Source organism: Piliocolobus tephrosceles, chromosome 9 (assembly GCF_002776525.5).
Source record: "Piliocolobus tephrosceles isolate RC106 chromosome 9, ASM277652v3, whole genome shotgun sequence".
Classification (NCBI taxonomy): domain Eukaryota; kingdom Metazoa; phylum Chordata; class Mammalia; order Primates; family Cercopithecidae; genus Piliocolobus; species Piliocolobus tephrosceles.
In genome coordinates, this window is record NC_045442.1 from 125692120 (window position 1) to 125715648 (window position 23529).

General features: G+C 41.3%; 2 protein-coding genes and 1 pseudogene across 11 annotated transcripts in view; 1 reads left to right on the top strand and 2 right to left on the bottom strand.

Annotated features, from left to right (window-relative positions):
• The window catches only part of GDI2 (GDP dissociation inhibitor 2), a 49196-nt gene extending 35833 nt beyond the window's left edge, over positions 1 to 13363 (top strand). Inside the window, exons 7-11 of the mRNA XM_023230513.2 lie at positions 5801 to 5900; positions 10261 to 10432; positions 11928 to 12072; positions 12275 to 12329; positions 12418 to 13363. Coding sequence (XP_023086281.1) covers positions 5801 to 5900; positions 10261 to 10432; positions 11928 to 12072; positions 12275 to 12329; positions 12418 to 12564 — 619 coding nt within the window. The 3' untranslated portion in view covers positions 12565 to 13363. The remainder of the gene's footprint in view (positions 1 to 5800; positions 5901 to 10260; positions 10433 to 11927; positions 12073 to 12274; positions 12330 to 12417) is intronic.
• On the bottom strand, positions 2534 to 3727 carry LOC111554839 (annotated as a pseudogene).
• Positions 13364 to 14846: 1483 nt separating the features above from the next.
• TASOR2 (transcription activation suppressor family member 2) overlaps positions 14847 to 23529 on the bottom strand; it is an 80087-nt gene continuing 71404 nt past the window's right edge. For 8 of the 10 annotated variants that reach the window (XM_023230511.3, XM_023230510.3, XM_023230506.3 and 5 more), the window contains 6 exons: positions 22116 to 22241; positions 21159 to 21312; positions 19544 to 19649; positions 17151 to 17332; positions 15934 to 16048; positions 14847 to 15569 (listed from right to left, as the gene is read on the bottom strand). In XM_023230511.3, coding sequence (XP_023086279.2) covers positions 15566 to 15569; positions 15934 to 16048; positions 17151 to 17332; positions 19544 to 19649; positions 21159 to 21312; positions 22116 to 22241 — 687 coding nt within the window. In that variant the 3' untranslated portion in view covers positions 14847 to 15565. Of the gene's footprint in view, positions 15570 to 15929; positions 16049 to 17150; positions 17333 to 19543; positions 19650 to 21158; positions 21313 to 22115; positions 22242 to 23529 lie in introns of those variants that run through there. The other 2 variants (XM_023230505.2, XM_023230503.2) reach the window with 1 other exon arrangement.

A 23529-nucleotide genomic window follows, 5' to 3' on the forward strand; every position in this document is an offset into this window, starting at 1 on the left:
AGGATTACAGGCATGCGCCACCACTCCTGGCTAATTTTTGTATTTTTAGTAGAGATGGGGTTTCTCCATGTTGGCCAGGATGGTCTCATCTCCTGACCTTGTGATCCGCCTGCCTCAGCCTCCCAAAGTGCTGGTATTACAGGCATGAATCACTGTGCTCGGCCTATAGTTTTCATTTTTGTGATATTCTCTATTTACTCGACTCTTTTGAGTACATTTATAACATATTTATCCTTGAATATGTATCTTTGAACAAGGATGTTTGTTCTTGAACATATTCTTGAACACATAATAATATCCTTGAACATATTTATAATAGCTGTTTTTAAACTCCTGCATATTTTAACATTGGGCATCTGTTTCTATTATTTGTCTTTCTGTTTTCTTTGGATCACAGTTTTCTGTTTCTTCCCATGTCTAGTAATTTTGGATTGTACACTGGACACATGAATCGACAGTTTGTTGAGATGCTGGATTCTTCTCTGAAAAGATGGTTTTGGTTTGAGTAGGCAGTTGAATTATTGACTGTTCGTCTTGCACTGGTGGAGACTGGATTTTACACCTTGTTAAAGTGGGTCTTTTTTAGTTTTTCCTTTTGTTGTTTGCTGCTTTTTTTTTTTAAACACAATTACTTTATTGATTTCTTACAATCAGATACCGCCAACTAGCATTACTTCTACTCATGCATCATTAAAAGCAAACGATATTTCCTCCTTGGTATTTTTAAATGATACATTATACAATAAAGTTAGAACTTAAAATGCACCCTTATTAATTAAGTAAACTGATAATTTGTTTAAAAAAGCATAACTAATAATTTGGTTCCTTTCTTCATAAAATGGAAATTTCTCCTGATTAGTTTTGAGGTTATCATTAAGAGTAGTGCAAAGTGTAGCACACATATACAGTTTCATCTAGAAAGGTGTGTCTCTTACACAACTTAAACAAAATGCACATTAACAAAATGCATACAGTCAATGCATGTAAGAAAGCATGTTTCAATTACAAGGCAGCCCTTCGGGCCACCGTATTATTTAGGTTTTGCATGATCATTTATGGCATTATAGAGTAATTATACATAACATACTTTTATACTTTTTTTTTTTATTATACTTCTTCTGTGCAGAACGTGCAGGTTTGTTACATGGTATACGTGTGCCATGGTGGTTTGTTGTGCTCATCAACTCATCATCTACATTAGGTACTTCTCCTAATGCCGTCCCTCCCTATCCCCCATTCCCTGACAGGCCCTGGTGTGTGATGTCCCCCTCCCTATGTCCATGTGTTCTCATTGTTCAACTCCCACTTATAAATGAGAACATGGGGTGTTTGGTTTTCTACTCCTGTGTTAGTTAACTGAGAATGATGGTTTCCAGCTTCATCCATGTCCCTGCAGTGGACATGAACGCATCCTTTTTTATGGCTGCATAGTATTCCATGGTGTATATGTGCCACATTTTCTTTATCCAGTCTATCATTGATGGGCGTTTGGGTTGGTTCCAAGTCTTTGCTATTGTGAACAGTGCTTCAATAAACATACGTGTGCATGTGCCTTTATAGTAGAATGATTTATAATCCTTTGGGTATATACACAGTAATGGGATTGCTGGGTCAAATGGTATTTCTGGTTCTAGATCCTTGAGGAATCGCCACACTGTCTTCCACAGTGGTTGAACTAATTTACACTCCCACCAACAGTGTAAAAGCATTCCTCTTTCTCCACATCCTCTCCAGCATCTGCTATTTCCTGACTTTTTAACGATTGCCATTCCATTCCAACTGGCGTGAGACGGTTTCTCGTGGTTTTGTGGGTTTGATTTGTATTTCTCTAATGACCAGTGATGATGAACTTTTTTTCATATGTTTGTTGGCTGCATAAATGTCTTCTTTTGCGAAGTGACTGTTTTGAGATGGAGTCTCGTTCTGTCACCCAGGCTGGAGTGCAATGGCATGATCTTGGCTCACTGCAACTTCCTCCTCCTGGGTTCAAGCGATTCTCTCACTTCAGCCTTCCAAGTAGCTGGGATTATAGGCACCTGCCATCATGCCCGGCTGATTTTTGTATTTTTTTTGTAGAGATAGGGTTTCACCATGTTGGCCACACTGGTCTTGAACTCCTGACCTCAGGTGATCCACCTGCCTCGGCCTTTCAGAGTGCTGGGATTGCAGGCATGATGAACCACCGTGCCTGGCACAACTTTCATGCATTTTAACCCTGAAGGCAAGGAAAGTAATTGTTGCTTGAAAAAATTATTCTGTGTAGCCATTTGGTTTGTATCTGGAGAAACTGAACTTCCATGAATTTAGTGTCTACCAAGTCGGAATCATTAGCTCGAGTTGGTGAATCAGATATGTGACACATTTCACAGTGACTGTTTGCCAAGTCCTGGCAGTGCCTCTTCTTCCACAGTCTGCCAGATGAAGCATTTCCGGGATTACCCTTCTGTGTGGTTTTCCCTTTTAATTTTTTTTTTTGCTGGATTAACTGTTATCACATTATTTCCTCTTCTCTCCTCTTCTATGGCCTTACATTTTAATTATTCATAAATCCTTTCAGAATATCCTCAGAGAGCTCCATAAGGGGAAGTTTTGGAGATGGAAAATCCAAGGGAGGAAGATTGGGGATTGGAATGTCCTTGGCTTTCCTGGTATTTGCTGCAAACTTCTGTCAGAATGAAGAGGCTGTAGCAGTTTCTGAATGTGGTGCAAGCTCCATAACTGACTTTTCTACAAAATGGGCATCTACATCCAGCTCCTTTTCTATTGGACCTTTTAGAAGTCTGGCCTTTTCAGCCTTTAGTTGTTTATTTTCTTTCCTTAATCTTTCATTCTCAGCCACAAGGAATTCTACATACCTCTTCAAATCTGCTTCTCTGTATTGTTTTATCTTTTGGGCCTTTGCTTCCAATACATGGCTCTGCTGGCTCACTCTTTTGCTGAAGTAAAAGTAGTAGCGTATCTGGATCCCTGTCAAAGATCCCTTGAATCTCAGGCAGGCGTTTCTCTGAGAAAGGGCTGTACTTCTGAGAAAGGGGGCTCTGGCCCTCTGCATCCTCAGCAGAGGGTTTGTGAGATGGCTAGCTACATTCTGTGTTCTGCTGGGCTTTCTTTTTTTAAAATTTTTAAAAATTTTTTATTTTTTGAGACGGAGTCTTGCTCTTTTGCCCAGGCTGGAGTGCAGTGGCCTGATCTCCGCTCACTGCAAGCTCCGCCTACCGGGTTCACGCCATTCTCCTGCCTCAGCCTCCCGAGTAGCTGGGACTACAGGCGCCCGCCACCTCGCCCGGCTAATTTTTTTGTATTTTTAGAAGAGACGGGATTTCACCGTGTTAGCCAGGATGGTCTCGATCTCCTGACCTCGTGATCCGCCTGCCTCGGCCTCCGAAAGTGGTGGGATTACAGGCGTGAGCCACCGCGCCGGGCCTGGGCTTTCAGTCTTTCTTTACGCTGGGCCCTTTTCCACCTCTCTTGAATGAGGAGGCGCTGTTTCCTATCCCTTTGCAATTCCAGCCAAAGAAGAGCCTGCTCAGACTGTCAGCTTCACAAGGCTTCCGAAGGATAAGCCGTAGCCTTTTTGTGACAAGAAATGAAATAGCTTTTTTGTAGTTGTTAATAAATGGTCTGCTCATCTGCTCTGTTGATGAGCCAGGTGGAGGGATCCATTATTTCCATAGACCCCGGGGTAAGCGGCAGCCTTAGGAAGGGGAGCGGTGGCGCAGGGGAACATGGAGGGGACTTCAGGGAAGCGAGATGCAGCCGCAGAGACTGCAGCCCCTCTCTGCACCCCAAGAGCCAACAGTGGGCGCAGAGGGAGCACCAGCCTCGCCACTCCCTCCTCTGGCACTGTTCCACGGGCCTGCCATCTGCGCTGCTGCTCCTGCCGCTGCCACGCACGGCGCCACGCATCACACGCGCAAGTGGCCTTTTGCTGATTCTTAAACGTTACTCCTCTGGAGTAAGCAAGCTCCTTTGAACATGGCAATTTTAAACTTCAAACTTCACACACATTTTTTCTTCTGCCCATCCTCTATAATCTCTCCTAACCTCTTTGAGTCTTTCAGCTGTTTCTTTCTGGTGGGTTCCTTGGCTTCTCCCTCCTGTATGAGCACTTTTGGAGGTAGTTAAGGATTTGAAGAGATTTTATCATAGATTTGTTGGCTCCTTCTTTTGAGGCTCCCTGTTTTGTGAAAATTTTCCCTACAATTTTCATCTCCTTTGGCCACCTCAAATTCTGTCACATCTCAACTCAGTAAGACTGCAGGCGCTGTGCTTCTGTTCTAGCTGTGCCATGTTGCAATGACTAGGAAGTTGCTGCCTGAGGGGAAAACCATATAAACCACATAAAGATCTCACCCAGTTGGTTCCTTTCAAGAGTCTCTTCAGTCTCCAGTTTTTGCTGCTTTAAGTCATTCTCCAGTGCTGCCTTTTTTAACCCCCTTCATGACTATCTTTTTTTGAGACAGCATTTTGCTTTGTTACCCGGGCTAGAGTGCAGTGGTGTGATCACAGCTTACTGCAGCCTCAACCTCTCAGGCTCAAGTGATACTGCCACTTCAGCATTCCAGGTAGCTGGGACTGCAGATGAGTGCCACCGTGCCTGGTTAATTTTTGTATTTTTTGTAGAAACAGGGTTTCACCATGTTGCCCAGGCTGGTCTCAAAACTCCTGCGCTCAAGCCATCTGCTGACCTCGGCCTCCCAAAGTGGTGGCATTAGGCGTGAGCCACTGCCTCCAGTTCCTTCTGATACTGTTTTGAGTCCATAGTTTTATTTATATGCCAGAGGATTAGACGAATATAGCTATTACTGGTCAGCCATTCCCTTGACCTTGCCCTTGCCCTTCCCCCTGGACGTGAATCCAGAGAAATGGCAGATTTGCCTCGCGTGGATAGTCCCACAACTGCACAAGGCCATTTTAGAACACACACACACACAAGGAAAAACAGGAGAATTAGACAGTGTGGGTTTTTGGGAAAGAGCCAATTTTAGTTGAAGAAGCAGAGTAAAACCCAGACATTGCATGACTTTAGGCTTTAGCCTCACCACTCTCGCGAGCCTCCTGTCCAGGAGGGCCATTAGTGTCACTGGTCTACTCAGTGTGAACCCCAAGGTCCTTCCCACCCGGAAGAGCCATCCGTCAGGGTGAGCTGAGGGATAAGCTGTGGAAGCAGAGCTGCTGCAGCCGAGAGGAACTGTTCTGGTGGTTGGTTAGCAAGCAGGAGAGTGGAAAGGGGAGAAGAAAACCGTGTATGGGGGTTGAACGCCTCCAGCCAAAGAAGATGAAGTGTAGAGGTCTGTTACTACTAGGGAGTGTGTCTGAGTCACACAGCACCAAAGTGTGTTACTGGTGGAAGGTATCCGAGTCACAGGCACCAAAATATGTTATCGCGCTGAGATGAATCCGTACGGGTCTGCAGCAACCTCAGTTCTTTCTCCTCAGAAGAAAGAATGACCTAGGGGCATAAGGCAGAAGGAGAGACTGAAGCAAGTTTTAGAGCAGGAGTGAACGTTTATTTAGAGCAGGAATGAAAGGAAGGAAAGAAAGTGCAGTTGGAAGAGGGCCAAGTGGGCAGCTTGAAAGACAAGTGCCTGGTTAGTGATTTTTTTTGACTTGATATTTACAACTGTGATGATCAGTTTGTGTTTTTGACTGTTTTCATGCTTTAATCACTTTAAAGCTGACATCTTTCTAGAAGGAAATTGAACAAATGTGTATTACCTATAACTCATTAAAATCTAAGGAAGGGGACTTATGGAGTTGAAACAATTATATATTAATTGGAATTTTAAAAATTTTCCAGGCTAAGTGCTATTTATGGAGGTACCTATATGCTGAATAAACCCATTGAAGAAATCATTGTGCAGAATGGAAAAGTAATTGGTGTAAAATCTGAAGGAGAAGTAAGTAGCTTTTAAAATGAAAAAAATACTGTGTTCTTGTGAAGAAAATTGTGTATTGTAAATATTTATTTTGGTGTGGACACTGATGCATATCATTTCTGTATGGGAAGTTAGTATTTATCGTGACTAAGGACTAATTACAGTTGCTGTGCTTTGTTTTAAAAAACACATCTTTTTTGTTGTCAATTGTTATTTTAATATTAAAATATGCATTATGGGGAAGCTCTAAATAGTAAGTATTCTGTATCTGTAGAGTTTGGGTTGTGCCTGCTCCCAAATTTTCATTTAAATTGAACTATACTTGCTGGTCACCTGCACGGGTTTGAATTAGATATAAAGTGTCATTAATCTGGTTCTATTGCATATTCTAATCAGTAGGTCTGAGAAGGCTCTGCATTTTCTTGAAACCTCTTAGGTGATGTGGATGCCGCTGAAAAAAAATTACAAGGAAAAAAAAGATCTGTTTCCCTTTATCACCGTATGAATTAATTCTGCCATTTGACACTATTAATATCTGCAACAGTTCTTGCAGTAGAGGGCGCACTTCAAAGTGCACTATTTTAGTGTCTCACTGGAATTCTAAAAATCTAAGCTTTATCTTTTTAATATTAAGCTGTGTGGGAATGTAGAAGCCTCCTGGGTGGTGGGGTGGGGGCATTTTCAATTGTTTAGGTCTCACTGGAAATGAAAGTTTGAGATCAGAGTTTGGTAGCTAGTGTAAGGGGACAATGAGTAAGGGAGAGAAAATACAGGACTGACTTAGGGCAAAAAAAGCCTGATGATAATTTGTGAAGCACATTTTCAACCTCATTTATTCCTTACAAGAATCCTGAGAGGCAGGTATTACGTCCAGGTTATATATACCTGGAGGCTTAAATTAAGAAACATGTACAAGGGCACACAATTCAATGAATGGCTGAGGTAGAATTGGAATCAAGGTGTTCCACACCCACAGCCCTCAGTCTTGATACACCTGAGGATGTAAATTCCCATGCTGGGTGATGTTAGGTTTGTATGTTTTATCTACTAAAATGTTATTTAATTATTTATTTGAGACATCAGATTGTTTTGCTCTGCCGCTCAGGCTGGAGTATAGTAGCGTGATCTCAGCTCACTTTAACCTCCACCTCCCATGTTCAAGTGATTCTCCTACCTCAGCCTCCTGAGTAGTGGGAATTACAGGTGCATGCTACCACACGTAGCTAATTTTGTATTTTTTAGTAGAGTAGGGGTTTCACCATTTTGGCTAGGCTGGTCTTGAACTCCTGGCCTCAAGTGATCCACCCGCCTCAGCCTCCCAAAGTGTTGGGATTACAGGCATGAGCCACTGTGCCTGGCCTTCTAAACTGTTACTTAATTGGGTCTTTTGAACATATATTTTAGGCAACTTTTTTATAACCCCGTTTCATCTTGACTCTGTCATAGTGTGATTGGCTTATCTACTTTAAATGAAGTTACAAAGCACAAAAGAAGTCATATTTTGTTTGACATGTTCATTACTAGGTTTTGTTAATGCTAACTTAATTCTCAGGCATATCAGTGCAAATAGCACTGTTTACCACCTGGGTCCAACAAACTTCACCCAGCCACCTTTGTGGGGTTGGGATCATCAGTATCGCTATCTTCCATCTCCACATCATGTTCCACCGGAAGATCTTCATCAGGGACAGTAACACTGCTTGTACTTTCATCATAATAGTTGTTTAAGAGATAGAGATAAATGGTGTTTTTTTTTTATTTTTTATTTTTTTTAATTTTTTCTTCTCACTTAGTTGCCCAGGCTGGAGTGCAGTGGCACGATCTTGGCTCACTGCAACTTTCGCCTCCCGGATTCAAGCGATTCTCCTGCTTCAGCCTCCTGAGTAGCTGGGATTACAGGCGCCCACCACCATGCCTGGCTAATTTTTGTATTTTTGGTAGAGACGGGGTTTTACTATGTTGGCCAGGCTGGTCTCGAACTCCTGACCTCAGGTGATCCACCTGCCTCAGCCTCCCCAAATGTTGGGATTACAGGCGTCAGCCACTACGCCTGGTCAGAATTTGCCCGGCCAGAATTTACCATCTTAACCATTGTTAAGTGTACAGTTCAGTGGTATTAAATGTATTCACTTCGTTGTACAACCACCATTCATCTCCATAACACTTCCTCTTCTTTTTTTTTTTTTTTTTTTTTTGAGATGGAGTCTCACTCTGTCACCCAAGCTGGAGTGCAGTGGCATGATCTTGGCTCACTGCAATCTCTGCCTCTCGTATTCAAGCGAATTCTCCTGCCTCAGCTCCCAAGTAGCTGGGATTACAGATGGGCACCACCACGCCCGGCTAGTTTTTGTATTTTTAGTGGAGACGGGGTTTCCCTATGTTGGCCAGGCTGGTCCTAACCTCAGATGATCCACCCACCTTGGCCTCCCAAAGTGCTGAGATTTTATAGGTGTGAGCCACTATGCCCGCCCTCACTTTTCCTCTTCTAAAGGAAACTACCAATTAAGTAATAACTCCTCATTCCCTGCTTTTAGCCACTGGCAAGCACCATTCTACTTTCTTTCTCTATGATTTTAACTACTATATTTTATATAAATGGAATAATATAGTATTTGTCTTTTTGTGACTTGTTTATTTCACTTAGCATGATGTCTCCATGGTTCATCTGTGTTGTAGCATGTGTCAGAATTTCCTTTTTAAGACTGAATAATATTCCAGTGTATGGATAGACCATAGTTTGCTTATCCATTCATCCTTTGATGGATACCCGGATTGCTTCCATGTTTTAGTTACTGTGAATAATGCTACTATGAAAATGGATGTACAAATATCTCATCAAGACCATGCATTTAGTTATTTTGGGTGTGTACCCAGAAGTGGAATTGCTGGATCATTTATGGTAATTCTGTTTTTAATGTTTGAGAAACTGCCATGCCATTTTTCATAGTGGCTGGACCATTTTACATTCCCATCAGTAGTGCACAAGAAGTTCCAGTGTCTCCATATCCTTGATGCTTATTTTCTGTTTTGACAGTAGCAGTCTTAATGGTTGTGAGTAGTATCTCACTGAAATTATGATTAGTGATGTTGAACATCTTTGCATGTGCTTATTGGCCACCTATATATCTTCTTTGGAAAAATGTTATTCAAGTCCTTCGATTTTTTTTTTTTTTTTTTTTTTTGGTCTTTTGAGAGGAGTTTTGCTCATTGCCCAGGCTGGAGGGCAATGGCGTGATCTTGGCTTACCACAACCTTCATCTCCCAGATTCAAGCAATTCTCCTGCCTCAGCCTCCTGAGTAGCTGCGATTACAGGCGTGTGCTACCATGCCCAGCTAGTTTTGTATTTTTAGTAGAGACAGGGTTTCTCCATGTTGGTCAGGCTGGTTTCCAACTTCTGACCTCGGGTGATTTGCCCATCTTGGCCTCCCAAAGTGCTGGGATTACAGGTATGAGCCACTGTGCCCAGCCCTTTGATCATTTTTGGATCAGGGTTTGTTGTTGTTGTTGTTTTTAGGAGTTCTTGATATATTGTGGATATTAATCCCTTATGAGCTATATAATTTGCAGATATTTTCTCTCATTCTGTGAGTTGCCTAAACTCTTGATTAGTGTCTTCTGATGCAAAACAATTTTTTGTTGTTTTTTTAAAAGAGACAGTGTCTTGCTCTGTGTTGCCCAAGATGGACTCAAAGTCTTGGGCTCAAGCAATTCTCCTGTCAGCCTCCCAAGGAGCTGGGGTTACAGGCACATGCCACCATGCCTGGCTATGCACAAGATTTTTAAAATTTTCATGAAATCCTATTTTCATGAAGTCTTTTTGTTGCCTATGTCTTTGGTTTTAGATCTAAGGAATTACTGCCAACTCCAATGTCATGAAGCTTTTCCACTGTTTTCTTCTAATAGTTTTATAGTTTTAGATACTACATTTAGGTCTTTATTCCATTTTGAGTTAGTTTTTGTGGTGTCAGGTAGGGTCCAACTTCATTCTTTTGCATGTGGATAGTTTTACCAGGACGGTTTGTTGAAATGACTGCTTTTCCCTCATTGAATGGTCTTTGCAGCTTTGTCAGAAATCACTGTACTGTGGATGCGAGGGTTTATTTCTGGCTGTCTTTTCTGTTTCATTGGTCCATACGTTTGTCACTATGCCAGTACCACAAATTGGTCACTGTAGCTTTTTAGTGAGTGAGTCCTCCAGCTTTGCTGTTCTTCTTTTAAGATTGTTTTGGTTGTTCCAGAATTCAATCCCTTGGGAACCAATATGAACTTTAGGATGGTTTTCGATATCTCAACAATACTAAGTCTTCCCAACTATGAACATGGGATGTGTTTTCATGTATCTTTGTCAGCTTCAGTGTCTTCTTAAATGCTTTATTATAGATTGCTCGTTGTAAGCAGCTCATCTGTGACCCCAGCTATGTAAAAGATCGGGTAGAAAAAGTGGGCCAGGTGATCAGAGTTATTTGCATCCTCAGCCACCCCATCAAGAACACCAATGATGCCAACTCCTGCCAGATCATTATTCCACAGAACCAAGTCAATCGAAAGTCAGGTGAGGTTTGAAGACCAGCAGATGTTGGTAGAATTTTGTAAGATATACTTTGCTTTGTGTTGTATCCTAGATTCCTAATTTTGTATGCTGTATTAGTGAACCGACGTTGGTTTACATATGGGGAAAAAAATGTCGTCGTCCTGGTCCGGCAGCCTTGTGCTGATGTGGACAGGTTCGACTCGGAGCCAGCCTTGGACTTGTGTCCATCATCTGTAGAATGAACAGACTGGGCTTGGTGAACCCTGGGTCTCCCAGCTCTAATAGTAGGTGCCTGTGGAGGTTTATGCTTAATAGTTCACTGACCTGAGTATATTCTTGAGCTTATGATATAGCTGCTTCTGTGTCCTTATTTGTAATCTTAGTACTTACATTTGATTCTAGCAGTGTCTGCCTTTCATTTCTGTGATCAGGACATGGCTCTAAAATGGCAGGTCCTAATTTATTTGTCTTAGCCAGTTGTTTGTAACCCTTCGATGTTCCCATTTTCAACTAGAAGCCCCAAATCTTTTATCTAAAATGCAGCTTAAAAAGGGTAATCAGGCTTTATGGGACAGGTAAGAGCTATCTGTATTAGGATTTTTTCCCCCCATATAAGAAATGAAATCATGGGAGTCCAAGGCAGAAGGCTTGCTTGAGGCCAGGGGTTCAAGACCAGCCTGGGTAACATAGTGAGATCTCGTCTCTACAAAAAAAAAAAAAAAAAAAAAAAGAAAAAGCTAGGCGTGCATGGTGCACACACCTGTAGTCCTAGCTATGTGGGAGAGTGCAGTGGGAGAGGATCACTTGAGCTCAGGAGTTTGAGGTTATTGTAAGCTGTAATTGCATCCCTGCCTCCAACCTGGGTGACAGAGCCAGACTGTTTAAACACATAAACCAATCACAAAAGATGATCTGTAGAACAAAGGGACTGGACTTAAAATCTTCCGGAAGGTTCCCAAGCCGGTCCTGGGTCCTTGCAAGTATAGAAAGAATAAAGGAGGTCCCATATTTTTTTTTTTTTTTTTTTTTGCCGTTAAATGCTCTCCTATCCAAATGCTTTTCTATTCTGGAAATTACACAATTAATTGGATGAGTGGTATACAGACCAAGTCTAATCGAGAATTCTATCAAGTTATGCCAACTCAGAGTGGTTTATGTGGATCCTGCAATTTTACATTACTTTAATAAGTAAATGAGGACATCAGTACTAAGTACATCCTTTCCTAGACATTCAGAACCTTTCCAAATGCAAGGTCCAGAATGGAAGAATCTCCTTTCTAGGTTAATATGTTTGGTAGCTTTTTTAGTTAGGTATGACAGAGCTGTTAAGAGATCTCATTCCATTAAATTCGTATCCTCTAAAAGAAATTATTGTCAAATATTTGTGTACTTTACATCCAGCTCTGTCACAGTTTAGCACTTAAGTGTAGAAGATCTTGCCTGTTGAGAGTAATTTAACTTACACCTCATGACATGGACACACTTGAGGCAGTGAGCTGTTATTATTTGTTTCTAGATATCTATGTCTGCATGATCTCCTTTGCGCACAATGTAGCAGCACAAGGGAAGTACATTGCCATAGTTAGTACGACCGTGGAAACCAAGGAGCCCGAGAAGGAAATCAGACCAGCTTTGGAGCTCTTGGAACCAATTGAACAGAAGTGAGTTGTGTTTTTTTATATCTGCCGAGATGCAAACTGAGGCCTTTTGATTGTGGCTCCACCATGGTGGGACGAATGTGAAGGCAAGGCACGTAGCCGCTGGCTGCTCTGTGGGAGTCATCTGTACCTCTCAGTTGATCTCAGGCAGAGCTGTGGTCAGGTGTGGGACCAGCTCACCTGACTGAATTCTCTCTCTCTCCAGATTTGTTAGCATCAGTGACCTCCTGGTACCGAAAGACTTGGGAATGGAAAGCCAGGTGAGTATGGAGGTGTAAAAGGATATGGGCAGGTTTCACTGGAAGACATCCCTCCATAGTCTGAAGTCTTTGTAATTTTTGTTTTCAGATCTTTATTTCCCGCACATACGATGCCACCACTCATTTTGAGACAACGTGTGATGACATTAAAAACATCTACAAGAGGATGACAGGATCAGAGTTTGACTTTGAGGAAATGAAGCGCAAGAAAAATGACATCTATGGCGAAGACTAACAGCAGTACATGTTATTAATTAGGACACATTTAAAATTTGGCAAATAATGCATATGATATGAAATCAATATTGTAAGGCCTGCTTTTGTAATCAAAATGGAGAGAGTGAAGAGCGCTGTGTGCCAGTAAATACTCCCCTTCATCTTTCTAATATGTATTAACTTGTTTTCATGGAGTGGCTATTCAGAATTGGCAGTTACATTCTGTTCAATTTAACCAAACTGGCTTTTTTTGTTTGTTTTTCCTAGTGAAGGATCAGTTTTAAACAAACATTGGGATACCAATACAGAAAACTTGAGACAGTATTTGTGTCTTTTAATCAGTGTAGCTGTGTGCTTCTGCTTCTCAAGAGCTGGATCCATACAGGTTGTGTGCCATCTGTCCTCTTGAGGTTCAGGAGATTCTAAATTGAATAATCCACGGTTTGGGACGGCATCCAGAAGTTTTCCCTATGACTTTATATTTTGTATTATGTCAAATGTTATGGCAGGGCCCAAATAGCATAGCCACAAGTTTGGTTTATGTGGGCATAAAATTCTAACCAAACTCCAGACATAGGGAGTCATTGGAGAAAGCCTGTGTATGTGGTGTTTTAACCTAATAAGGTTGATGAGGGAAAAGGGGAGAGGAAGCAAACATAAAGCGGGTAAAGTGTAGAGCATCTTTTCTATCTCAGGCGTGGCTTCTTCAGTGGACCAAGCTGCAATGCAGTATTGACTTGACAGAGCCTCTACTTCTGTCTCAAAATGGCTCCAAATGATTTCTGTACTGCAAAATAAAGCCAAATTGTGGAAACTACTGCCCGGTGTTGGTCTGTGTGTCCTGATTGCAAGGGTCACAGCTGCTGTGCTTCCTTTAGTAGCACTGGAGTCAATGCCAGTCAGAAGGTGCTCAGCAGTGGAAAGCGTGGGTGTCTTCTGATCTGGATGGATCACAGCAGGTCCTGTCATCTGGCTTTTCTGTGAGTAGACCTCATTTTATTCTTGACTCAGCACTATTACTACACTGATAATCTTTGTGCAGAAAAAATAGTGTTTAGTGATTTTGCTTATAGCAGCAATTGTAAGGGAGTAAGTGAATTGTCAGGTAGAATAGGTGCTCTAATAGTTTTTGTGTAATTGAAATGATGAAGTGTTTACATGTAAGGCCTTTTCCCCTGACAGTGATGAGCCTCACTGCAGATGCTGTTGTTTACCACAGATAAAGACTGACTCTTCAGAGTATGAAGGAGACAGACTAAGGTAGATGATGTGTTAAAGGGTGGTGATTTAGATTGTTGTTCAGATTGCCAAAATGATAGAGCTTCTCGATTTCCCACAGCTGATGTTTTGGGCTGGATCATTCTCTGTTGAAGGGGCCTGCCTTTGCATTGTAGAATTGATTGTAGCAGCATCCCTGGCCTCCACACACTAGATGCCAATAGCACCATCCTGGAATGACAGCTGAAAATGTCTCCAGATGTTGTTGAAAACCACTGCTTTACATGTATCATGAAATTATCTAGTTCCAGCAAGCCTTTTTCTCTTCCCATGCAGGCAAAGGCCCAAGCTGGGTTAGTAATAAGTGAAAAGGAAAAAACACATCATATTCTTCATTCAACGTATTTACTGAATACCTTGTGTGCCAGGCCAGTGGAGACAAAGATGATAATAGTAGTTACTGGGATAACTCAGTTTGGCGAACACGATATGGTTTGGTTATTAGTAGAGTTGCAGAAAAGGTAGCATGGAAACTGAGAAAGATGGCCTCGTGGGTGTTGGAAAGCTTTTCAGCAAGGGGAGGTGAGTGTTACTAGGTCCAACCTGAAAGATGCATATTTCAGGCAGCTAGGTGCTTGGCAGCTTGTAACTGCTCACTTTCCTTTTAGTAATTTACTGTACTGAATAGTTAGTTAATGGTTCCCTTAATAGATTCCTGTCCTTGGAAAAATGAAATGAAATGATAGGGGTTCTATTAGTAACTGAAAAACCGTCAACAATTAAAACTCTAAAACCTACTCAGGAGAAAATAAAGCTCTTTTGTTTAGGAATAATAATAACCGACTTAATGACTTCTGAAAGAAGCTTCCCTGTAAAGGCCAGGTGAAATTGCCATTCTTTAACCTGTTACTCAGTGTACTTGACTTTGGGAGGGAAAGAACCCAGAAACAGAACAGGCCAGGCCCAAAGGACAGAAGTGTAGGTTTCCTGTGGAAGCTTACTGTTCTGCTAAGTGACCTAAAAATTGCTAGAACACTCCAGATGAGTCAATTTCTGCTATAAAAATCATTGCAGAAAGAGATGATTTTTAGTTCTCTTTATTTAAAAAATGAAACAAATTAGTTACAAAAAAGCCTTTGCTCCAAACAGATACCATGTATCTTACAAATGTTTTTTGCGTGGTTTTGAGTTTTTACTGTAGAAATTTTCAATATCATAAATAAATGATTATTTCTCAGAAAGCTGATTTTTGTAGTGTAGTATTTACAAATACCGTAAGTGAAAAATGATAGTTTATAAATTTGTACCATTTAGGAAAAAATGTTTTAAGTTTATGTAGTGTTGTTTGTATAACAGCAAATAAAACCATTTAAGATTATAGTTTTTACAAGGATGGTAAAACCTTTAAAACAGAGCATAATGTGCATCATAGGCCTTTCTGACATCAGCATGCAAAAACAAAGCTATTTGTTAAAATAGACTTATTTTTGCTCCAACTAAGTAAACATGTTGTAAAATTCTTATTTTTAATATTAAGCTCAATAGCTTAGAAGGCATCTTGTTTAAAATGGAAATAATTTAAAACAGTATCTAGCACTGCAACCCAAAGATAACAGACAACTACAATGCCACTGTGACATATTTCAGCAAAATACAAAAAAAGAAAACTTTCCAGGTTGTAGAACATTGATTTTTCAAATATAAGACTGTTCACATGTGTATTCACATGTTCACAAGTTTTCCAAAGGGAAAATACTAATTTTTTATTGGCATCATCCATATCCAGGCAGGCTGTAGTTGAGTCACCTGAAGAAACACAAAATTGATAAGAACTTCTTAAAATAATATGAACAAGTATATTTCAAAAGTGAGATGCTCTAATGGGGAAAACCCCTATGCACTCTAAGGTTACATTATGTTCCGTACTGGCAATCCAAGTTAACAGCAAGTGAAAATGCACATCAGATAAAATGGGTAATTTTAGTAGATGGTTTCTTCATTTAGTGATAATTCAGGAATTCCTATTTACGCCAAAGAGCAATTCCACCACTAAACACTTTAAATTTATAGCATGAAATATGTAAACAAGTTTCCCTTAGACACAAATGTCAATATTTGCCATCAACAGCTCCAACTCACATGGGAAAGTTACATTAAAAAGTGTTCTTACCAATAGCTACTCCTAAATGGAGCTGCTACTTTTTCTATGTTTTCTATAAAGTTATTTACATCTGTAACAAGGATTCCACTATTTTCAAAGACTTCTCTGGGGATAGTAGGCTTGTCTGTAAAAACAACAACAACAAAACAAAACACAAAACTTTCGGTTAATTAAGGTACTTTTACATAGCAGGATCTGGATTTTTTATTTAAAAAAATCTGTGGCACTTCCTCGTGTGGTGGGGTAGGGGGAGAAAAGGTGTTAGGTTCCAAGCTAAGAAAAGATTTGAAGCTTTGGGAATAGATGCCTCCACATCAGGGGTGGTGGGGAAAACACTGAAGAAAATTTCTGAAAAATGGTAACTATGGTTCTTTACGTAAAATTTTTGGAACACTTTTTTTTTTTTTTTTTTTTAGATCGGGTCTTGTTCTGCCACCCAGGCTGGAGTGCAGTGGTGTGATGATGGCTCACTGCAGCCTTGACCTCCCAGGCTCGGGCAATCCTTCTGCCTTAACCCCCTGAGTAGCTGGGGCTATATAGGCACACATCACCACACCTCCCAATTTCTGTAGACATGAGGTCTCGCTAAGTTGCCCAAGCTGGCCTCAAATTCCCGGGCTCAGTGATCCACCTGCCTCAGCCTCCCAAAGTGCTGGCATTACAGGTGTGAGCCATTGTGCCTGGCTGCCCCACAAATTTTTTAAAAGCAGCCTCCGCCTCTGGGGTTCAAGCCATTCTCCTGCCTCAGCCTCCCCAAGCACCTGGGACTACTGGCATGAACCACCACACTCGGCTAATTTTTGTATTTTTAGTAGAGATGAGGTTTCACCATGTTGGCTAGGCTGGTCTCTTACTCCTGACCTCAAGTGATCCACCTGCCTCCCAAAGTGCTGGGATTACAGGTGTGAGCCACTGTGCCCAGCCCCAGTATTTAAAAAATAATACAGGTATAACTATTTACACTGTATTGAGTATTGTAAGTAATCTAGAGCTGATTTACATATATAGGAGGATTGTGTAGTTACCTGTAAATACTACATTTTATATAAGGGCTTCAGCATCAGCAGATTTGGGTGATTCTGGTATCCATGGGATGCCAAGCCATTTAAATACCTGATACTATTCGTCAGGTATCTAAATGGTCAGGTATCTAAATGGCTCAACCTGGACATTCCTAGAGCTGACCAATTTTGGCATTAACTGAGTAAAATGGGCCTATGAATTACCTGTTAGGAAGACAGCAAACCTGGCTTCAATATGCTGAATTTGCAGGTTTAGCAAACATTTCAAAATTTCTGCTTTTGCTGATGATCGAGAGTCACACTGGTGATAATGAAGCAATTCAATGATATTTGCACTCTGAAATGACTTCAACATCATGTTCTTTTTATGTGCAGTTGAATCCACTCTGAAAGATACATAGGCATATTAAAATGTTCAGTTTCAGTTTTATTCTTAGGACTTTTTCTTGCCTTCAGTTTAACCATTCAAACTTAGGAGATCCTCTGCCTTTCTTCTTGATGTTCTTTTTCATGACACACTTTGGTTGCCTCAAAACACACAACTGTAGCCACTCCTTTTGTAAATGGATTTTGAACACAGGCCTCATTCTATGACCAAGCCATGTGGCTTGGCAAGCCTTTCATGAATTTCGAGTGGGCCTTATTGCACTGTATATTTGGAGAGCAATGCACATCTATGCTTCTCATACCTTGCGGGCAGATAATCACCAACTTCATTAAAATTAGGTAGCAGCCAGAATTTTCTTGGTTGCTTGCCTCCCTGAAAATTCTATCACTACTAGGAAAATGTGTTAATTCTGTATGTTTAAATTTTTAGCATCTCTGTCTCTGCTTTTGACTCCATCTCTCTAGTCTTCATCACTTACGTTCTCACGCTTGTTGAAAACCCAGATCACACCCATTCCCATAACCCTAGTGATAATCACTCTTAACATCATGAACCAATTTCCTTTCACTTTCTCCTGTATACATTTTTTATGACATCATACTGAACATAGTTATATGACACCAACTTTTATGCCATCCTTTCTATGAATAGAAACTTTTTACTTCTATTGTGTAAGTTTTGGGTGGGCAATATTTTGTATAAACTTTAAAATATTTAACTGTAGTCTGCATATCTTCCTCCTAGAGATGGAACTGAGGTTGATTTTACAGTAAGAATTGTGGGTAAATTCCACAAAAGGTCAAAGGATATGAAGAGTTTTCTGATGAGTTCTCAATAATACATGATGCCTGTTACATAATGCCAGAGTGGTATAATTTGAAGAGCACACTGCAGTGCCAACAGCAGTGAGTATGGTCATGTACCACAAAATGATGTTTCAGTCAATGACAGACCACATATACAATGGTAGTCCCATAAAATTATAACACTGTAATTTACTGAACTGTTTCTGTGTTTAGACACACAAATACCACCATTGCATTAAATCTGCCTACAGTATTCAGTACAGTCACATGTACAGGTTTGCAGTCTAGGAGTAGGCTCTACCATGTAAGTTTGTGTATGCACACTCTATGTCTGCACAGACAAAATCGTCTAATGACATTTCTCAGGCTGTACCCCCGTCGTTAAGTGACATGACTCTACCCAAAGCCCTAGAAGTGCTAGATAAATTTATGCTTATTATTATAGGTGTGCTGTGGTATGTCAGAACCTTAAATGTGCTCTACTTACCAAACTTGACGTTTTCCCCTAAAGTGCTGGTTATTGAAGTCCACTGTGAACTGGCCATACCCTTGACCTGCTGAAGCCTTTGCACCCTCCTTTCCTGCCAAGGAAACCTGTGCCCCTTCTCCCCTTCGCTAGCTCCACTCCAAGAGAAAAGCTTTCTGAGATGCTGTTCCTTAAAGGCCACATGCAGCTAACAGTCGTTTCATCTTTCTGGGATTGAAACCCAGCTTCAAAACTTAGTATTTGTTTGACCTTGGTCATTTGTGTTATCTACTCTGCTTCAATTCTGCATTATGAAAGCAATGATTTGCTATCTAGCTCCTGGGATGAAGTCTGAATGAGATAATGGATGCACCTAACAGTGCCTGCAATCTTCATTTCACAAGGGCTTGTCAGGTCTGCTTTTCCAAGTGGTCCTGCTTGTGAGAATGTGGAGGAATCTCTCAGCCCCAGCTCTCTTCAGCCAAGGAATCAAATTACGGCTTTAGATTTAGTAAAATTTGTACATTTATAAGCCTCTTATTTTAGGGTACAATTGAATTAAGGATAGATTATGGTCTTAATTTTTCCATTCTCCTTAAAATGGTGGTAACTTGTAAGTATCCAAAAAAGCATCAATGGTACAAGTTCCATATATTTTTTACAGTTTGTAGTAGTAGGGCTTAAATATAATATGGACATTTCATGACTGCTAAGTGTGACTCCCTTACTTCTGTTAGTCTAGATAAATACATGCCTCATACTGCTGGCTACAGTCACAGCACATAGCTTCCTTCATGGAATACCGAGCCAGCAGCCCTCATGCTCTTTACTGATGAAGGCCATTCCACTGCAGCACTGCGCTAGAGCCCATGGAACATGAGGTGTTTCTCCCCTTCCCAGTGGGGCAGGAGGAACCATACACACAGCAAGTCCTTACCTTTCATCATCTTTTAGCTTTTTATTTTCCCTGTAGTGAAGCAACCACTTCCATTTTCCATTTCCATTTAGTTTTTCCAGGATTTTGATAATTTCCTTCAGTTGAACTACAAAACAGAATAAACTCGGCAAGAGAAGATGACAACTTTAAGGTACTTTTGGCTCATGCCAAGCCCAGTGATGATTTGTAAAACACGAAAAAGACTAAGACTCATGGTTGAGGACACACCATCACTGTCGCTTATGTGGCTGGGCAGCATCCTGCCCTCACAAGCCCCTCAGCCTGGTCCCACCTGCTCACACTATGGTGGGAGGTAACTGTGTAGATACAAACACAGTGGAGTGGTCACCAACAACGAGTTCTGTGTACAAACTGTGTGACAGAAGAGAAGCAGGAGGCCCAGTTGCAGTAGAGAAATGGGAGGCAAAAGTTTCTAAATACAGAATCTTTTTTTTTTTTTTTTGAGACAGGATTTCAGCTGTCACCCAGGCTGAAGTGTGGTGGCATGATCTCAGCTTACTACAGCCTCAACCTCCTGGGCTCAAGTAATCCTCCATCCTTAGCTAGGACTACAGACACACACCACCACACCACAGCTGGCTAGTATTTTTATTTTTTGTAGAGATGGGATCTCACTGTGTTGCCCAGGCTGATCCTTTTTTTTTTTTTTTTTTTCGAGACGGAGTCTCGCTCTGTCGCCCAGGCTGGAGTGCAGTGGCCGGATCTCAGCTCACTGCAAGCTCCGCCTTCCGGGTTTACGCCATTCTCCTGCCTCAGCCTCCTAAGTAGCTGGGACTACAGGCGCCCGCCACCTCGCCCGGCTAGTTTTTTGTATTTTTTTTTTTAGTAGTGACGGGGTTTCACCGTGTTAGCCAGGATGGTCTCGATCTCCTGACCTCGTGATCCGCCCGTCTCGGCCTCCCAAAGTGCTGGGATTACAGGCTTGAGCCACCGCGCCCGGTGATCTTGAACTCCTGAGCTCAAGGGATACTCCTGCCTCGGCCTCCCAAGGTGTTGGGATTACAGACGTGTGCCTACAAATATTTAAAATCCCAGTTCCTGTGTAGAAGTCACGCTGGTTAAGGTACATGCTGCCTTTGATCTAGAAGTGATATCACTTCCAATGCGATCAGAGTCGAGGCAGGTTTTAGCATAAAAGTGCCCTGAGAGAAGTAAAGTGAGTTTTCAAGTAGATGATTAAATAAGCTGACTTAGTAGCCATTTTTTAGATTTTTGTGACATCAAGATGGTAGGGGTGATGACATCGGAAATGCAGAAGGTTGATTTTAAGCAAAAAATTTAATACAGAGTTGCTCTGACTTGGCAAGTGAAGGGACTAAATATAATAAAATCCTGATTTTAGCTGCACTACTGAGAGGGAGGGAACTCAGAAGCAAGTGTGGTAGTAACAGTCAGTTAAAAGAGGTTAAAGGCATTGCTGTAAGAGAATTACTGTATGAAAAGAGCATAGCAGACAGCAGAAATTATGCCCTCAGTAAGGGCCAACTGATACTCTTTAGAGTTGATCATTTGTTTTGGATGAAACAGTATTCAGGTCACTGGGTGAGAAGCTGATCTGACTTCAAAGAAACAGGAAAAGAAAATAAAGACCAACCTAATGTTACAGCTTCTAATATCTTGTCATCTGTTATCACAAAGCCTCCTGCACGAAACAGTTCTTGGTAGGTGTGATCAAGAACATCTCCAGGGCTGTCTACTCCAGCAAAGATGACACTGGGGAAATGCTTCAGCTTCAGCAAAGAAGGAATCTGCATGACACGAAAAGGACCCTCGTGAAGAGAGGCTCACTGGGCATATTTTCTTAGACACTCCCTTGCTTTTTTATCCAAGAGAGTCAAGGTTCAGGAGCAGCTGAAAATATTTTAACCTGGATTACCAACTGGTCATTCTGCCCTGCATGAGGCATATTAACTGAGCTCATCACCACCCGGGGCTGCAAACTCATCAAAATTAGTTCATTAAAAAAAAGTCTCAAACTACCAAAAGTTGGAAATAATACATCATGAGGGAAGAGAGCACATCTGAGGTTGTGGGCACTGAAAAGGAACCAGCCATGCCACCTCACTTCACCTCCTTCGTCGCCAGCTCCCCTCGGTGCCAGCACTGATGGCTGCCTGCTGACAACGGCAGGTTGATGCACCCAGCCTTTGTCCACAGTTGGGTCTTCCTGAGACAAGCAATGACTTTGATTCAACTAGCTAGTAAATATAATGGTTCAGAAAATTTTCAAAAGGTCTTTTAAGGCAAGATTTCTTATTGTTAGACATCAAGTGATGCAGATTTATATTTTGAATGAAAAAATTTAGCAATCTCTCACCTAAGTCTCCCTTAGTTAATATGTTTTTTGTTTTTTTAACTATCTGCCCTACAAATAACTTGGTAATATTGCAGTATTCTGTGATACACTACCTTCCCACTTAAAGGCCCAACATGTCTGTTAGCTTCTCTTCTACACAAAAAAAGAGTGATGAGTCTGATCATTACAGAACAACTTATGTGCCTGGAATACATTCCTTTGTAAGAAAGGTATTTCTTTCTTACAGGTACCTACCTGATGCAAATGTGATGATATATCTTCATTTCTGATGATGATGATCAGTGTATCATCCTCTCTGTGGAAAGCTTGACAGAAGTGCTGAGGTTCAATTTCCGTATGGCCTCCTTTCCTCAGAAGGTTCTGAAAGATTTACAAATAGTCATTACTAAAAAAAAGGACACTTCCACAGAACTACCTGTATCGCTTATTAAAATAATGAAAAGCATTATAGCCTAACAAGGCAACCAGAAATGACATTTGTCTTATTACTAAATAAGCACCTTTTATATATAAAATAAATGACTCAGGTTTTGTTAACAACTGGATTTAGAAGTTGATTTCAAAGGTAAAGTATCAAAGGCTGATTTTATTTAGAACATCAGAATAATCTACATAAATGAGTTTAATCTTCAAGGTATCAGCTACCTTGAGAATACCAGATATAGACTTTAAAAATGCTACCTCTAGTTAAAGCATTTCTAGAGTTTAAAAAACAGTATCCATAATACCCATGTATTTCTTCACCATTAATGGGGACTGATTTTGGAGTCAGCAGTCCCTTGGATCTATGTCTTCGTATAAGATAGGTGATGCAGTTTAAACAGCATGCGATTGTACGGTGCCACTGCAGTGCAGTCCAGTACAATGCACACACAGAATGGCTCCCTAATAATCCTGGCTGGGAGGGTAAGTGTGTAATTGAGTAAATTCTGTAACCCTACCCTCCCTTTGACTTTTTCTTTTTGAGACATGGTCTCACTCTGTCACCCAGGCTGCAGTAAAGTGAAACAAACATAGCTCATTGCAGCTTTGACCTCCTGGGCTCAAGCAATCCACCTACCTCAGCCTCCCCGGTAGCTAGGGCTACAGGTGCACACCACTGGGCCTGGCCTTTTTTTTTTTTTTTTTTTCCTAGAAATGGAGGTCTATGTTGCTCAGGCTGGCCTCAAGCAGTCCTCTTACCTCAGTCTCCCAAAGTGCTAGGATTCCAGACATGAACCACTGCACTTGGCCTTGACATCGACTATCTGGCTGAAGGATTCTGGGTTTCTGTTATTCCTAGAAGACTGTCTGACCATCACTTATTTCCTTCATAAAAGTGAGGTGCTGGCCGGGCGCGGTGGCTTAAGCCTGTAATCCCAGCACTTTGGGAGGCCGAGGCAGGCGGATCACAAGGTCAGGAGATCAAGACCACCCTGGCTAACATGGTGAAACCCCGTCTCTACTAAAAAAATACAAAAAACTAGCCGGGCGAGGTGGCGGGCGCCTGTAGTCCCAGCTACTCGGGAGGCTGAGGCAGGAGAATGGCGTGAACCCAGGAGGCAGAGCTTGCAGTGAGCTGAGATCCGGCCACTGTACTCCAGCCTGGGCAGCAGAGTGAGACTCCGTCTCAAAAAAAAAAAAAAAAAAAAAAGTGAAGGGTTACTTT